This window comes from Caretta caretta, chromosome 2 (assembly GCF_965140235.1).
Source record: "Caretta caretta isolate rCarCar2 chromosome 2, rCarCar1.hap1, whole genome shotgun sequence".
Classification (NCBI taxonomy): Eukaryota; Metazoa; Chordata; order Testudines; family Cheloniidae; genus Caretta; species Caretta caretta.
This window is the reverse complement of record NC_134207.1, coordinates 175728396-175746556: the sequence shown is the minus strand read 5'-3', so window position 1 is coordinate 175746556 and position 18161 is coordinate 175728396. Positions and strand designations below refer to the sequence as shown.

At 40.1% G+C, this 18161-nt stretch overlaps 2 protein-coding genes across 14 annotated transcripts in view; one reads left to right on the top strand and one right to left on the bottom strand.

The window, feature by feature from the left end:
- Positions 1-4884, top strand: part of STK17A (serine/threonine kinase 17a) — a 61155-nt gene extending 56271 nt beyond the window's left edge. Inside the window, exons 5-7 of the mRNA XM_048839097.2 lie at positions 572-620; positions 714-893; positions 1826-4884. Coding sequence (XP_048695054.2) covers positions 572-620; positions 714-893; positions 1826-2159 — 563 coding nt within the window. The 3' untranslated portion in view covers positions 2160-4884. The remainder of the gene's footprint in view (positions 1-571; positions 621-713; positions 894-1825) is intronic.
- COA1 (cytochrome c oxidase assembly factor 1) overlaps positions 1-18161 on the bottom strand; it is a 131724-nt gene that overhangs the window by 40988 nt on the left and 72575 nt on the right. For 8 of the 13 annotated variants that reach the window (XM_048839106.2, XM_048839107.2, XM_048839104.2 and 5 more), the window contains one exon: positions 14903-15227. The exons of the other annotated variants lie outside the window; for them this stretch is intronic. In XM_048839106.2, the coding sequence (XP_048695063.1) occupies positions 15131-15227 (97 nt within the window). In that variant the 3' untranslated portion in view covers positions 14903-15130. Of the gene's footprint in view, positions 1-14902; positions 15228-18161 lie in introns of those variants that run through there. 13 annotated transcript variants of the gene reach the window in all.

Here is an 18161-nt window from a genome sequence, read left to right as displayed (position 1 = left end):
CTTCTGGGAAAATGGCTTTTCTGCCATGTTCAGTAGTGAGATCCGCACTGCTATTGGTAGCACATTCATTAATGCTCTGTTAACTGATCCTGGGCCTGGGCGGTGGAACCAAAATGTGGATTTTTATTGCTGTTCACTCTAAACTCTAAAATTTTTAGAGCTGTTCACTCAGAGTGCTTGCCAAACTGACATGATAGGAGATAGCTTTGTAAAAGTCTTCCCTTTCCACAGGAGTGGAGCTAGCAATGACCACTCACATTCTGAATCATTTTACTTGCTAGTAGGAAAGATTAGCCAGTCTTAGGTATTCAGAATCCTATAATTTGATTTTTACTTTTTTAAATCTGTTACAGATTTTTAAATTTAACTTGGTCCAGATTTTCTTTCAAATGTTCTTGTCATATTTCAGATTATGCAAGATGGGCTGCATTGTTAAGTCTTCGAAATTTCCTCTTTTTGCATTGTAATATTGGCTTGTAAAGTATGACTTTGCATATAAATGAGTAAATATAGATTTCTATTTGTTCAAAATAGAACTAGAACTTACCTTATGCTTTTTTTTTCATAATAGCACCTGAAATTCTGAGTTATGACCCAATCAGTACAGCAACAGACATGTGGTAAGTGTAGCCTTTAATATTTACAACTTTTACGAAATTGAACTTAGTTTTTTTTACTTTACTCTTTTTTTTTTCTTTTTTTTTTAAATTTAGGAGCATTGGAGTACTAGCATATGTCATGCTAACAGGGATATCGCCTTTCTTAGGAGATGATAAACAAGAAACATTCTTAAATATAGCACAAATGAACATAAATTACTCAGAGGAAGATTTTGACCTTATATCAGAGTCTGCTGTGGATTTCATCAAAACCCTTTTGGTTAAGAAACCTGAGTAAGTTCAGTAAAAAGTAGTCTGTTCCAGAGACTAAATGAGTTCAAAATACTGCTACCAGCTAAAGCATTGTCTGAGTCATTCATAGACTAGAGATGGTGTAAATGTCCTGCAGTAGAACATTAATTTGCACTTCATTATGTATAACCACGTTTTGTGTCTACAAAAAGGCACATTTCCCATTTCTCATAAATGAATGCTGTAATGAGTCTTGTATTGCTAAGCCTTCATTATTTATTACAAAATACACTATACTTGGCAAAAACTAAATGAATAAAGTAAAATGTGTAGTGTAGTATCTTTGCTCTTTTGCAAAGTTAGTGAGTTTGCAGTTAACTTCCGAGCCTGTTAGGTTTAGTGACGTGTTTTGCTGTCTTTTGTTGGACTGACTGTTAGTCAAATATATTGTTACTTGTGAACTGAGCAGATTTGACCTGGTTGCCATTGGAAGGCAAATATGAAGCCCCACAATGCTGCTTCTGTTCTGAAAAGTATCTGTCGCACTTTATGTATTCTTCCCGTTGGCTCAGCAACTGTCTGCATAGTTCCCTCGGACAAACAACAGCAAGGATGCAAGTATTTCACAGCTTGGTATAAATGGTTATGTGTATAATTAGACTGCTTCTCTCTGTTTTATATTTCATTGGATTTGATAGCAAGGTATATAAAACAAATAGACTAGAGGATGTAAAACCCTCAGCTATTTTACTGGGCGGCTCTTGCTCCTGATTTTTTTCTTTACAATTGGTGGATATTAGCACAGTTTTGTAAGTCCATTCCATAACTGATCTGTCAGTCCTATTTAATGCAAAGTCATATCCCTAGAAAAAGCTGTTTAATCTTTCTAGTTCTTATCCGAGGTCTCGCGTTTAGTGTTCCTCTTTTGACACGCCTTCTGACATTCTTTTGAATGAGCCTTCTTTTCTCCATAGGGAACGAGCAACAGCTGAAGAATGTCTGCAACACCCATGGCTAGCACCAAGTGATGTTCCAGCCCCTGTGTGCAGCATGAAGAGTACAGCCAATGAGGTAAATACTGTCATCCAAAAAGATGGAGATTCTGCCTCTGAAAATTCTACAGATGCTGAGAAAACTGAAGGAGAGGAATCAATAGTGACAGAGGAACTAATTGTAGTGGCTTCGTATACACTGGGACAGTGTAGGCAGTCAGAAAAAGAAAAAATAACTGAACAGAAAGCCATTTCCAAACGGTTTAAATTTGAAGAACCATTGCTGCAAGAAATACCAGGAGAATTCATTTACTGAACTGTATGGGACTTTGTAGCTGTAACTTAAAGGGAATCGTTCCTCCAAAAAAAAGTTCATGTCCAAGTGAATCTCGCATTGATGTGCAACCAACTTTCTAGGTAAAAAGGAAAACGTTGATGAAAGGCAGCTAAAAAAACCGTGCCAAGCTTTTAACTTCATAGGATGCTTAAACAAGACTTCCAAGATGGCTGACAGGAGTGCAACAGCAGTTATGGCTTACTTTCTGAGTTCATATTGTTCTTGATATTTGATTTATTCAGACTTTGTCTTCAGATAGCAGGGAATACTTACTAGCTGTTCATGTTCTGGAGAAGCTGATGGTATGAGGAGTTTCATCAATGACAGAAGAAATGCTAAAAGACTCATTTTTTGATTAATTTGCCATTAGATGTAAATGCACAGGGCCAGATTTGCCTGTGACATTCCTTTTTTTACATTGATATAACCCAGTGATTTCAGTGGCTAACTTCTGATTATTAAGAATGGTGTGAGAAGAGTGAGGCCAACTGAATCTACACAATTTTTTTTTTTTTTTTAAATTATGAATTTTGGAGTTGGGGTTCTTCTGGAAGAGTCATTGTGACTACTTCTCATTCCTCTAATTACCATCTGTGGAAGAGAGAAAGTCCGTAAACTCAGTTGTGTGACCCCATAAGCTGAGGAAGGAACACTCCATTACCTGAATAGAATAAATTGAGGTCTGAGAAGCATCTATCCTTCAGATACAGGGTAAGGTAGTAAATCTATGACTGGACAAAGAGTAGGATTGGGCAGCTGTATCGATGTGACATAGTTGTTAGTGAGGATGGTCCCTCTTTAGGATAATTTAGGGACCAACTTGGCAGCAAACTTCTGGCAGGCTCTGTGACATACAGATGCCAGGACCTCAGATTGAGCCCTTAATTTTCTGAGATGTTTCAATATCAGTGCAGTTCCAAAGTTCCATTTTTTGTGTAATTGAAGTTTACTGCTATTATCTCATGTACTGTTAACTGTTCAACTATTTATTTTGTTTCCCCATGTTGTTCACAATTCCTTGATAATAAATCCTTTATAAAGTTTGCTTGCTGTGACACCACAAATAGGAACTCTCCTAAATTAGATTCTTCATTTCCACAATACTCCAATTTTTTTTCTACTCTCATACAACACAAACCAGAATGTGCTTACCATTTAATTCTTTGGTACTACCAACCCGAGGTTCCCAGGACTAAGTGCTAATGTCGAAAATTCTGTCTTCACACAAGAGATAAATGGTAGTTTACTAATAAGCACAAATAAGTTTCATTACAAATGTTTGTATGAGGTAGCTGTTAATATAGTTGTAATAAAGCAGGGAAGAGATGTTACATACATAAAGAAGAAAACGGCATGAAAAGCAGTGTGACCTAGAGTGAGAAGCTGTGTGTATCTTTCCTTAAGGGCTCCGAGCCAGCAGTTTGTCTGATTGCTTTCAGCAGAAGCCACATCAGGAAAATTGCATCTATAAACTACTATATTCCATCATACTTAGCTTGCTTTGTCCCTGTTGAATTATAATCTGAATATTCATGTAGATTGGGCAGCATCTCAGTCTGTGAAGACCTTTCATATAATGTACAGTAGTTGTGTACTCAAAACTGATCCGAACTGAATAACTCATACATATTATAACAGTCAGGTGATTGATTTATTTGAAGCATTTAGAGTTGTACATTTGTTACATTAAGATTACTCCTCCTGCAAACAATACCCATCAAGCTTTTATATCATTAGAGTTAAGTTTTCAAGCAAGATTTTGGATAGCTATGGAAAAACTAATAAAAACAAAGTTCTAACAAAGGAAGGTTACTTGTGTCCTAGCCTACATTCTAGATTTGTCTTTCTTTTAGCTATGGAAATGACCAACAGTGGTTAGATTATGGCACGTTATTTGGTGAACTCAGTGCTTGATCCCTACCAAACATTGTTGCATGGATTCAGGAGTTGAAGTCCTCTCACAGTATTTTCTGTCCTTATACTTGGATCACGTGACCAAAGCAGCTGCGTTGGTCAGGATGTGTCAACTTTCAAAACTCACATCAAGCACAACTAAAATGACAATTTCTCACCCACACCCATAGTGTCCAGGGAAATTTTAACTATTTTTTTACACTTCCTTGACTAACACAAACTGAACAGTAAGAATTAGATGTCTGAACATGTGCTTATACTCTAAATCTACACTGTCTAAAATAGAAGTTACTGAAGAGGGAACATCTGACTTTGCCATGTTCGGATATCTGAATACCAACTAACAGTTTGTAATTTCAGTTCATGGTATTTCATTACATAATCATTTGATGCAGGACCCTTAAATCTATTTTAATTCCTGTGTGTAACTATACAATGGGCTGGTTAATAGCGAAGTTTCAGTAATACAGGTCAAGTGGAGAGATTGAGCTGCATATCTTTTGTCCTAGGCCTTTTAGTTTCTATTGTATGATAGTGAACTTGAAAACATATTTAAACTAAATGAGATATGTTTGTTACAAGGCCAACTTCCTTTGAATTGGCTGCTCTGAGATTTCCAATGTGCTGCATTTTTTGTTAACTTTTTGTGCCTTAAGGTGGATTTGTACAATACTTTTTAAAATCATTCTGAATTTGTATAAATGTATGTAAAAGTTTTGGTTTGTAAGTTATAAATAAAGCATGTTAAGTTGGTCTATATAATGGAAAAAATAAAGTTTCTATTAATGTATTATTGAAGTGCTGTGAGCCAGTTCCACACACAGCTGAAGCTTTCACAGTTATTTCTATTCCATTATAAATATGTACAGCTGTAACTGCAGTATTACTATTGCTAAGGCATAGAAAGGATCTATTCAGATTATTTGGTATTAATGGTGTGTATTTCAGAGACTCACTATGACAAGGTACAAATCTAAAAAAAACTAAGCACTGTTTCAGGTCTGTAAAATGGAATGGGGAAACCAGTTCCAGTCCAAAGAATCAACTTATTTTTACAGATCAGTGATGTGTTCTCATGCTAAGTATTTCAGCAGCTTCCTAGGGGCACAGGTACCATGGTGATATCTGAATAAATTTTGTAGCATACCAACCATTGGGCTGCCTGGAGGGATCTGTCAGAAGAACGTGGTGGAAAACAAATAGCTTAGTTGACTTTTAGAAATTTAGATAATGCTTAGCAATTGTAGGTCTCTGGTATTAGAGGGTTGCATTGATATTCTGGTCTGTTCTGCCATATAGTAAGTACTGTGTATGCTATATAATAAACAGTAAGAGGTAATAGTGGCATAAAGGAACTGGAGCATGGCTGGAATAAACCAGAGAGAGCACATAGTAGTGTTAGTTGGGTTCGAGACCAGACTTCAGAGATACAGAGCTATGTCTCTACTTGTCTTCTGTAATTACAGCATTTGGACAGAATTATAGCCATTAACTACAGGAAAGACCTAATTAGATAATCATCTTCTGCTGGCCAGTGAAGAGTGTTATACTAAAATCTGATAAGTCCAGGCATCTTAAACTACTAGCTCTTGGCATACTGTCACCTTCCAACCAAGGGTCCCAACGCTCTATTAACATTAGTGAATTTTAGCTTCTTCATAACCCATGAGTTAAGTGAGCCTTGCACCCATTATACAGATAGGGAAAAAGAGACTGAAGTGAATTGCCCATTCTCTCATAAAGACACTGACAGAATTGGAAGTAGAACCTAGACTGTGTAACTCATAGGTGCAGGAACCAGGGGTGCTGCTGGACACCCTGGCTTGAAGTGGTTTCCATGATATACAGGGTTTACAGTTTGGTTCAATGGCTCTCAGCACCCTGGCCTCACTCCCAGTCCTGTGTCTTAGTGTCAAGATTTTTTCCAGTGACTTAGCCAAAGAGGCACCTATTAGGAGTATGTACTGCTCCTTTAAGAGCAGAGCACACACTAGGAAGAACCAGTTGGACACAGTCAAATTAGCTTTGCCAGATATCTAGCTAGGAGCACATGACTCTTCTTTGTCTTCTGTAACTCTTGTTTTAGTTTGAATAAAGCCTTACTTTTAAGAGTCCAGACTCTGCCTCCTACTTATGAATCCACAAAACAATTCATGGTACCAGAGTGAGGAGACAGGACTGTGGTGAAGGAATAAAGGGATCATTTTGGAGATGGAGTAACTAAAAGCTCCCCAGGAAGTGATGCCGTCAATGGAGCAGATTCTGGAAGACATTCAAACAGAGTTTTGATACCTATGAATGCAAGCAGCTGGCTTTGGTAAGAGAGAAGATCAGCAGAATATAGCAGTCTTCTCACACCACTGCAGAACTTGAGGCAATGGATGTCTTTAGCAGCATGCAACTAAGTCAGGAAGAGAAAGCAAGTTACAACATAATTGTGCAGAAATATGAAGAGTACTGCATACCTTGAAAATGAAACATTGTAAATGTGTAAGTTTTACCTTAGAAGACAAAAGAAAGGAGAGTCCTTTGAAGAATCCCTAACAGTGCTGAAGCTAATGAGCCAAACCTGCAACTATGGACAGCTGACATTCAATTATAAGGGATCAAATTGTAATAGGAATCACAGATCCAAAGCTGCAAAAAAAAAAAAAAAAAAAAAAAAAACTATATTGGAAAATGTGACTTTGGATAAAGCATTAATACTGTATCAGGGTGGCAGAAATTGCTCTGAACAATACGAATAATGGAAGAAAAACAGGACACTGCCACTCTGGATAGAGTGATGAGAGGGAAAACAAGCTGACAAGCAGTAAGTTACTAGACAAAAAACAAGCAGGGAAAAAGCAAAGCAATATAGTTTGCAAGGGGTAGCTTCAAGGATTGCACAAGATGTGAACACAAGCACAGACCTAAACAATGCCCAGATTTTGGTGAACAGTGCTATATTTGTGGGAAATACAATCATTTTACCAAAGTCTGCAACTAGAATCAACAAGTGCAGAAGAGGAAGCAAAGCATTGATGATGAGCAGTAATGCTGACAGCAGAACAGAAAAGCAGTTCTATCTAGGAGCTGTATCTGAAGGGAAAGGAACAGGTGAATGCACAACTTCTTTAGAGACTAACGGGACTCTTAACCTATAAACTGGACACTGGTGCTCAGGTAACTGTTTCAGATTTTTAGTATTAAAAGGTTGAATGAAGAAAATAGGGAACATAGTGAGCAAACAGGTTAAACTGAAAGCTTATAATGGGGAACTTGTTCCTACTAGAGGTATGTGTATACTAGAAGGGAAGGTAAAAAAAATCAAATAAAATTGCTAAACTTTGATATAGTTATAATGGAATAAAGCACCTATAGTGGGTTTAAAAATATGCCAAGCCCTTCAGCTAATACAAAGGACCTACGGGGTAGAGGAGATAAGGGACCGTCCAGAGCATTTGATATAACTGAAGCAGCAACCTGGGGAGACAGAACTAGTGCATGTCAACTTGATAAAGAATTGTCCTATCTCAGAAAAGATGTGGAATGAATTCACTGAGGCTACAGCTAATGATGAGACTTTTCAGAGGGTTATTAGGGCTGTTATTGCAGGGGTGACCAGGATATTACATACCAAGTCCACATTTCCAGTTCAAAGCAGAACTGTCTGCTGATGGCATATTATTTAGAGAGAATAGTAGTGCTTAAGTTGTTACAAGCTGGCATGCTCACACGTGGGTATGGAGAAATGTAAACAAAGAGCCAGAGAGATACTGTACTGACTATAAATGAAAAGTCAGAGAGAACTGTAAGGGTGTGAAACGTCAAAAATACCAACAAACAGAGCAGTCTGCTGATTCACCTAGGGCAAGGACTGAAGTGGTGCCTTGCAGAGTTAATAAATGGTGCAGAGCACCTGAAAGATTCATTGAGCACAGCTAACAAAGTTGAGTGTGTTATGGTATTTGTAAAGAAACAGTTGGTATATATGTTACATTGTTTGGAATTGCTTTTGCTGGAAAGGGGAGGTGTTAGGAGTGTGTGCTGGGCCTTTATCAGCAGAGCACATGCTAGGAAGAACCAGCGGGAAGCATTCAGCTTCACCAGATATACAGCTAGGAATACATGGCTCTCCTTTTGTCTTATGTAACTCTGTTTTAGTTCTAATGAAGCCTTACTTCCTAGAGTCCAGACTGTGCTGCCTCCTTATGAATCCACAAGACACCACAGCGCCCAGGGCTGTTCGTGGAAGACTATTCTGCAGTTTAAAAGGACACTGTCAAATTAAATTGCTCTTCTGTCAATTTTCTTATTTCCTAGTGTTTCAAATAATGCAAGTGACTGAGGAAAAGTACAGGAAAATGCTGCTTGTTTGAGAGGGCTGTCAGTGTAGCTTGTTTCCTGTGTTGTGTGGGGTTCTCACAGAGCAGCACCAAGAGCAAAGCATTTTTTAAAAATGATATATTGAAAACACACAGGGGCAGGGGAACCCAAAACTACTTAAAAAAAACCACACTAAAGTTGTTCATTCTTGTGCTTTCTTTTAGAAGCAGGATTACAAAAGCTACCTCATTTACTACCATGATTTTGATTCCGTGCTGACAATCTCTCTCACACCCTCAAAGCTGTGTATGGTGGTGATGTCTATACCTAGCTACCTCACAATCTTAGAGTTGCCTCTCCATGCACAGTGATGGTACAGCCTCAGTTTCACCATGAGACCTAGTGGCTGATAATCACATCTGAATGAAAGATTGGGCCTTGAAGGGGAAGGCAATATGGTACAAGAACAGGTTTCTGTTTAAACGCCCTCTCTCCAAGCATCCCTTGCACAACGTCAGTCACCTCACAAACAGTACAGCAGAATCACACTAAGATTTTGCTTGTCTGAAATAGGCATCTGTAATAGTTTGTATCATTCCTTTGTATGTACTACTCGGTGTGCATCATTTCTCTTTTCCATTTGCAACAGTATTCTTCAGATGGTGTGTTCAGCACTATGAGAAAATTGTCGCTTATGGATGTTAGAGAACTTTGCAATACAGTACTTACAAATGTTACTGACCTAGGGATTAACAATATGTAATTAAAAAAATTCTCACTCTGTTAGTGTCTGCTAAGCCTAGAAACATTTAGCTACCCTATTTAGGACCATTATTTCAGAACTGTATTGAATTACAAAAATCCCTGAAGTTGTAGGGTGAAATAACTGGAAAAAGTCAAGTTCAAAATATTAAGGGTTGGTGAATTGTGTATAAAATGCATTTAAGACACATCAATCTATAACATCTAAGATATATTGGATCAGACCTAAACTCCACCTAGTTCAGTATCCTATCTCCAATAGTGGCTCATAGCAGATGCTTCAGAAAAAGCTATAGCTAAATGAATGATAATTTGCTCCCTCCATTAGCTCTAATCCTGATTGCTAATAATTAGATTGGTTTAAACCCTGAGGTTTAATTGACTTTCCAGACTTTGTTAGCAATAATAATCATGCTCACACCCTATATACATATCCATCCCTTTTTGAACCTTATTAAGTTCTTGGTCTCAATGAATTTGTGTGGCTATGAGTTCCACAGTCCAACTATGCATTGGGGGTAGAAGGGAAGTACTTCCTTTTCTGTTTCGAAGTTGACACTTTTTCACTGCATTTACTATTCCTGTGTGGTAAGACTGCTGCAGCCACACACCAAAGTAACATTTTGATAATGTTCTATTTCTATAAGATGCTACATGCTACTCAAGAGGAAAAGAAAACTATAAGGAGGTTAAATAATAAATGACTAGAAGAAACACTGAGGATTTTATGATAGGTAAGAAACAAGATGAAGCTCCATAATCATTTACTTACTACAGTCTACCCTAGTAAAATGGGGGCGAGGGATAACTTTTATTCCTTTTAAAGGAATGCTTCCCTATGTTTGGGAAACCATGCTGGTAACAAGTCAATTGTCTGCTTGTTTGAGATGTTGTGATTATAGCAGATTTGGTCATCCTGCCTTTTGGTCTTTGCACCTTTGACCCTCCCATGCCCCAGTGATTTGCTCCAGGAATGCTGTCTCAGCACTCTAGCTACAGCCTTTCACAAGAGACACCTGCATCCCTCTTCTGATTTAGATTACAGCTCCCCTCCAATTCACTATATTTAACCTAGCAGGTCTGACTAATATCCTGCCCCCTGATCTTTGCTCTCTCTCCAAAGGCTAGGACCAGGGAATACCAGCAGTTATAAGTGACCAAACAGCTTTTTCAAAGCAGAGTACATTTATTTAAGGGCAAAAGCACATACAGAAAACACAAAAGAATAAAACCTTTTCAACATACCAGAAGTTGTTTTTCTTCTCGGGGGAGGTTGGCTGGTTCAAGTCCTTCCAATGCTTCAGCAGGGTATGGCCTTCCCTTGACAAAAGGTCATGTCTGTTGTTGAATCAAAATGATTGCCCCTCTGTCAGGTTAAACTTAGCCTTCTATACCAAAAGCCCTTTTGTCTTCTTGGGCCTATGGTTCCTGCCTGAATCAGGAGCTGTTTACAATGCCAGGGACGCCAGTAATTATCCACTATTTTTTATTCCTAGAGGAGCTGTGGTAACTCTCCCCCATGGAGTAGAATTAGAAAACAATGCCTAGCCCCCAACAATCCATAATGTTAATACAATAGTTCCCAAAGATATTGCATGTTGACTGCAAAATCTTTCATGGTATGACCAGAAGTTTTTCTTGTGTGGATTATTTTGTTGCAGTTTTCCTGACAAGTAGTTCCTTGGTGGGGGGAGGAGAGCACCTGTCTGCTTTGTGAGCAAGTGCTGGCACAACGTAAGAAACCCTACTGAACCGTTGGGACATCTACTTAGTGGTTTGCTTCTGTCTAGCAAATCTCCAGCTGAAACTGAATTGGCATACTTGGTGGACCAAATGCCATGGCCTTTTTATAACAACTGCTTTGATATTTAAACAAAGCTGATTTGTTTCACTCATAATATATTAAATAGGGAAAAAAGCAGTTTGCTGACAGAGATTTATAAGGAAGAAGCTGAATTAAGATTTTGAAAACCAGCCTGATTCTCTCCTGTCTGACACCCTGTGCAAAGTGGTGTAAACATGTTACCAGAGCCACTTTGCATAGGTGAAAAGGACTACAGAAGAGGTACAAAGTAGTGCAGCACTGGACTCCAACTGGTGATGGCAGTTTAAGGAGGCTATGAAGAACAGAAGAGCCATAACTAGCTTATGAGTGATATTAACATTGTGCCTTAGACCTAACCTGTGACTGGTACCTCATTATACAAACAGTAAGAGGCAGTCCTTGCCTTGAAGAGCATACAAGATAAAGAGCCAAGAGACAAAGGGTGGAAAACAGCATGATTAGCCCCATTTAACACATGGGGAACTAAGTCAGATATTAAGTGACTTGCCCCATATCACACAGGAAGTCTGTGGCAAAGTTTGGAATTGAACACAGATCTCCTGCATTTCACTCTCATGTCTTAGCTACAAGAATGCCATTCCTCTTTGAGAGATGTGGGCCTGAAAAGGCACCCATGTTATATTACTTAGCATTTATATGGTGTTATATGTGATCAAAGTACTGTATAGACCTCATGACAACACTGTAACCCACTAACCTGCCTCTGGCCTATGACTGCAGACATTAATTGCCCCCTTCATCTTAAATGGTCTCTTGCAACGAGCTATTCCTTAGGCTTAACAATCTGTTCCACCTTCTATTTAGCTATGACAAGCTGATTATCTTTCCCAGACCTGAAGAGCTCTGTTAGCTCAAAAGCTTGTCTCTCTCACCAACAGAAGTTGGTCCAATAAAAGAAAGTACTTCACCTATCTAATTTCTCAAATCCTGGGCCAACATGGCTACAACAACACTGCAAATATTAACTAGACAATCATCCATGTCCTATCAAGCAAACAAATATGGATATAAATATTTTATCATCCTAGCAAATTATAGTTACGAAGAGACCATAAATATTAATACAATTGCTTCTAAATAAAAATCATCTTGTCTTGATCATCAGGCTGTTTGTCTTGCTACCTCCCTCCTGCAAGGCTTATAGATTCTCTACGATGGAAGTTAGTAAGATCCTGCACTGGCATGAGGAAAAAACCCCTAGAAAATAAACCCATCTTAGTAGAACTGATGGGAAAGGGAGTCTAGCATTTTGCAAGACAGTGTAAGATGAGGAGTTGGTTACTTTTGAACTGTACGGGTGGCAAAGAGTGGATTTTATTTTACCAGACTAGTGATTCTGTCGCTTCTAAATGCACTGTTAAAAGACTGGGTTAGAAATAAAAACTAGTCGGTGGCCAAGGCCTGGATTAGGTTTGTTTAGCAATTGCCAACACAATATAGTTACGATGCATGAATTATTTAACAAAATGAAGTAGCAAACCTAGGATTTCTGCTTCAGATTCTCTTACTTCACTCTAAGGAAAGCCCAAAGGAGGGGGTGTCATGCAGGAGCCTTTACTGAGGTTATCTTGTCTTTTAGCAGCTGCTAGTTGTTTCAAGACTTTTCCCCAGTTCTTTTGGCTTCCTCCTAATGCACCAGTGTCCCTCTCTAAATTAGCAGCTGTGGGATGGGCTGTGCCTAATGGAAGCCATATGTAGGAATCAACTGATTGGATAAGAAGTCAGGTTCCCCCCCCCCCTTTTTTTCCCCCCTCTCCTCCTCTCCAGTACATGCAGGGGAGAGGAAGCTACTGCTATGACTGTATTCTGCCTCTTTCAAGATCAGCAGGTATGCAAGTTTATGTATATTGATAGGTTTGTAATGGGGGAAAAACCAAAAGTAGGGCTTTTAAACGTAACTGAGACACAGCCTAGTTTGCTCCCAATTGTTACACTGCAGTTACTTGCCAGTACTTACAGTGTCCCCAAGGCAATCTCCATTCCCAGGCTTTTAAAAATATGATTTAGAGGAAATAGGGGGTGCGAAGGAATAATACATAAGGCATGGACTGTTGACAGCCCTTAAATGAACATATATTCATTTATCAGACAAGATAGAGGGGACCATTCAAATTAAAGGGAAGCATTACCAGAATCTTACAGGGAAATAAAGGGAACTTTGTTTTAGGGAAGCAGGATTCCTAGAAACAAAGGTGGTAAAAATTCCTAGGTTGTCCTCAAAATCTGTGTGAGAGCCCTTCCTCCAGGATCCTGGATAACAAGGTGGAACCCAGACACCAGGGTGTTAACCCGTTCTAATCCAAGAACAAATAATGGCTCTCCATTAGCTACAGCTGGAACATAGTGTACATCTTGTCACCTTCTTTAAAAAGAGTATTTAAAGGCAATGGGATGATCACAGTGAAGATCTAAAGTACTTAAGCCTGGGATTTTCAAAGGGGCCTACGGAAGTTCATTGACCAACTCTCAGTGATTTAACTTCCTAAGGCTCCTCTTGAAAATTCCAGCATGAATGAGCAGAGAATGGTGATAGAAAAGAGTGGAACTGTTCTGTGTATAAGTACAGGGCATAACATGAAGTTATACATGGAAATAGAGAGGAACAGTGTAGAATGGGGTTCAGACTGGAGTTTGGTTTCCTAACCTATTTCATTCTAAGAAGACTTCAGTACCCCTTGTATCTGTGGCTATGAAAGGGTCAACTGACAGAAAGAGAGGCTGGCTCAACTGTTTCAAAATCGCAGTATGACCTTTGGATGGCAATATTTAAATTCTCACATAGTTCTTCAGAGTTTAGACTAGGAGGGATTGTTTTGACTCATTCACTATCACCACTAGTTCTACTGCGTGTCTCAGAAGTGCCTGTCTTTTCTTTCCTTCTATTCCTGCACCCTGAGGTGCAGAGGATATCCATCAGTTTCTGCCATGTATTTTGGTCTTGCGCTGGTCTGTTCAGGCTTCTGAGTGTCATGCTGATGAATTTAGCTTCTTTCACTACTGTTCTATGTAATGTTTCTCTAGGTTACCTCTCTTGCCAGTTGGTATCCATGTTATCACTTAATGTGAAGTCAAACTGATGGCATCCTTAAAGCACGTCCTAAATATGTCCATCCTTTTGCCACGTTTGATGCTTTAAGTTGGTGTGTTCTGCTTAGAATTTCTGACACTGTTGTAAACTTTAATAGATTCTGAACATCTTCTGTGGGCATTTACTTTGGAATAAGTTTAACTTCTTATCAATTGCTGTTGCAGATTTCCATGTCTCTGCTCCATAGAGTAGGACAGATATGATACCAGTATTAAAACAAACTGTATTTTTGTATCGGTGCTGATCATGCTACTTTTCCAAATCTTTTCAAGTTTATGAAAGTTGTTTGCTGCATTTGATATTTGTTGCTCGGCATCTAGCATGGTGTCACTAGCACTGCACGTCTCGCTCCCCAGAGAAGTAAAATGACTGACTTCTGGTGTTTCTCGGTCTACTTTGATGGTGGTTTTTGAAACACTGATAGCCATATATTTTGCCTGTAGTCTGCCTTATTTACTAAATGAGCTATAGGAGTACACATATTTTTTTAAAAATTGCAAGTCATATTTCATTTTTAGTAAATCATATAATAGAGATTTCTCTCTCCAACCTAAGTCTCGTTGTCTTTCCTTGTAAAGATAGTTCAGTGAAGGTTTGGCCACTGACTCCCTTCACCTAAAAAGGGAAAACCACCTATTATTTGGTTTATCTGAAAATCTGACTAGTTGCCTAGATTTAGAAAGCAAATCAGCTGTCCACATTTGAGGTTCATAATCATAAAGAAATGCAATTTACCAGCAAGAGTCCTTTTTAAAAAAATAAACCATAGCAGTACATACAAAATATAACAATACTCTGGAACAGTAACAATATTGTAAAATCTTTATTTTGGATTTCTACCATACACACAAATGAAAAAGAATGAAATTAACAATACCAACACTCAGCTCAGTGCTAGAGAAATAATTGAACTGTAAGATTGCGCACTTAACTGAAATTGTCCATTTGTGACAATACTGTATGTACGCAGTAATATGCAACCAATCAATAAATCCTCAAGTGACAGGATGTGCAAAGCAGCTGTCTTTGTTTTCACCCCTCCTGTGTGTTGGTGCTCTCCACACACGAATGGTACACTGGAATATTCTGACCATCCCTGAGTTGCAAGGTGACATCCTGGAGACGCCAACTGATACAAACCAAAAGAGCATTTGACTTTAATTGACCAATTTCATACTGTGGTGATGTCAAGTATAAAAACACTAGGCAGCAAGAACGAAATCGTTTAGTGTAATTAAATGTGCTTTAAAAAGGTTTGCAGGTATAAACCTCTAAAAGTCTCTTTCCTTGATGGCTTAATGAACCAAGAAACTACATATCATGGTTCTGCAAGACAAATAAAATCCTGACCAAAGTGATGGCGTGTGGGGTTTTTTTTTTTTTAAATAACTTCACCTGTCTTTTTCCTTTTACAGTCAGCCACTTCTGCCTATCAAGACTGCAACTAGGTAGTCCTTCGCTAATCTCTGGTATTGGATCTAGATCACATTGCTAAAGAATTATCCTGGTTAGGGAAGCTTTGACATCACATTGTTACTGAATGTGATTGTTGATACAAGTATAGAAGCCCAAGGAGGAGGCAAGTATGCAAAGAGAATAAAATGACTCATTTAGAGAGAGAGAGCCGTACGTCTGGGATACGCAAAGGTGCACCCTCTGCTCTTCAAAGTTCTGTTCCAAGCCCCCTTTCTGAGAGGACTATCAGTGTTAATCTGCCAGCCACGAAGAACTTTTTCCTCCTCCAAGTATTCATCCCTATGGGCGCTCCACTATAGGAAACGCACCCACCTGTGCGCTCTCGACGGGAGAATGCAAAGCCATATCCGTGGACCTGCACCGAGCAGAACCTCGTGCCTCCATTGGCCTAACTGTGCCCACTGAAATAGCAGGCTGGCCAGAATACAAGAATTCCACTTTCTGAAACCTCACACATTTTTCACAATGTTTCCATTATGATGCAGAACAGAACAAAAAGACCTGTCAAAATGTTGACGGGGGGGGGGACCCAGAATAGCCAGGAGGTTAGAGCACTCATCTGGGGTGAATCAGGAAGATCAGGGACTTGAACCTGGGTCTTCCACATCCATGCAAGTGCCCTAACCATTGTGCCACTGGTTATAGGGGACTGTTCACTCTCTCTGGCTTTGATCAGAAATTCGATCCTAGGGCTAAGAAACCTTTCTGATGAAAACTAGGATAACAATAAATTAGGTAAACAGATAACATTTCTGTAAACAGTTTTGGTTTCAATCCATTAGCATTTCCTGAAAAAACGTTCTGTCAAAGTTCCTGAGCAGCTCTAGTCAGCAGTAGCCATTAACTTAAGTGAGAGTAGTGTCAGGCCAATGCTGATCACTTTTGAAAATCCCACACATACCATAATACAATTAGGTTGCTGCATCTTTGTATGATGAATCTATAGTCTGGTCACTCCAGGTCAAATCTGCAAATACTCCTATTTTCAAAAGTGACTTTAGACACTTTGGGGCCTAAGTTTCTTCTTTAAAAGTGATTTAAGCTGTGAAGCATGTGTCATTTTTTTTTTAAAATACCACTTAGGAATCTAAGTCACTTTTGAAAATTTGACCTTCAGTGTCTTGTCATTGCTGTTTCTCTTTCTCGATTCTAGACTGTAAAGGCTTGTCTGCACATTATCAAGAACGATGTCAGGTAACTCAAATATAATATAGCTATTCCCAACGATGGCTTATGCTGTTGAATTTTATGGAGCAGATGAGACCTGTGTTTGAATCATTGTGATCTGGTTCAAGGACACATTCAGGTCTCATCTATTACAAAATGGAACTGTGTCACGAACCAACTACATTGTTACCATTTGCTTTGCACAAAGGGGCACAAACGTGGCCAAATACTTGTGTGATCAAGTTTTACTGGCATGAATGTTTCTGGGAAATATATTTTAAGTTTGCACATGGGTATGTTTGGGGAGTGAATTTTAAATTTATCTATCTTAGGACTTGTCAAGACGAACAGTTAGTGTATGGCAAACTGGATGTAAATGTCTGGTGCAGCAGCATGCCACACGCTGTCTGTGTGGACTCCGCTACTGAGCCCTAAAAGTTCCCTAGATCAAAGTGCAGAATGAGGGTCCACGTGGACAGTTAGTGTGCTGTAGATTTACACCCCAGCTTGCTGCGCACTAACTGTCTAGATAAGCCCTTAGGCACTTATATACAGTGGTGAGCTGGAGCCGGTTCGCTAGAACCGGTTGTTAAATTGAGAAGCCCTTTTAGAACTGGTTGTTCCGTGAGGAACAAGCGGTTCTAAAAGGGCTTCTCAATTTAACCGGCCAAAAGTGACACCTTAGGCATCGACTCCATGGGTGCTCCAGCCCTGGAGCACCCAAGGGGAAAATTTGGTGGGTGCAGAGCACCCACCGGCAGCTCCCCACCCCAGCTCGCCTCCGCCTCCTCCCCTGAACACACTGCCCCGCTCTGCTTCTCCGCCCCCCACAGCTTCCCGCGATACAGCAGTTTGCGCAGGAAGCCAGGGTGGGCTGAGAAGCAGGCGGCGGCTTCGCACTCAGGCCTAGGGATGTGGAGGTGAGCTGGGGCGGGGGGGACAGAAGGAGGGGCCCGCGCCACAGCAGGTAACCGGGGGGGGGAGTGCGGGGGAACCGCTCCCCGCCCTGCTCACCTCCGCCACCCTCGGCCTGAGTGTGAAGCTGCCGCTTGCTTCTCAGCCCCTCCCCCCCCCCCGGCTTCCTGCCAAACAGCTGATTTGCGGGAAGCCGGGGGGAGGGGGGCGGGGAGAAACAGAGCAGGGCGGCACGTTCAGGGGCGAAGACGATGCGGAGGTGAGCTGGGGCCGGGTGCGGGGCGGGGAGCTGCCAGTGGGTGCTCTGCACCCACCAAATTTTCCCTGTGGGTGCTCCAGCACTCGGGTGGCAGCTCTGGCTCTCAAACCCACTTGACCGTCTGGGTCCAAGCTCAGGTGGTGAGCCCGTGTCTCTGCAAGATCCGCAGTGCCCACAGGGCTGTTTTTAGCACATTCACTTGAGCTCCACTAGCACAAGTCTGTTTACCAGTGCTGGAAGGCTCAC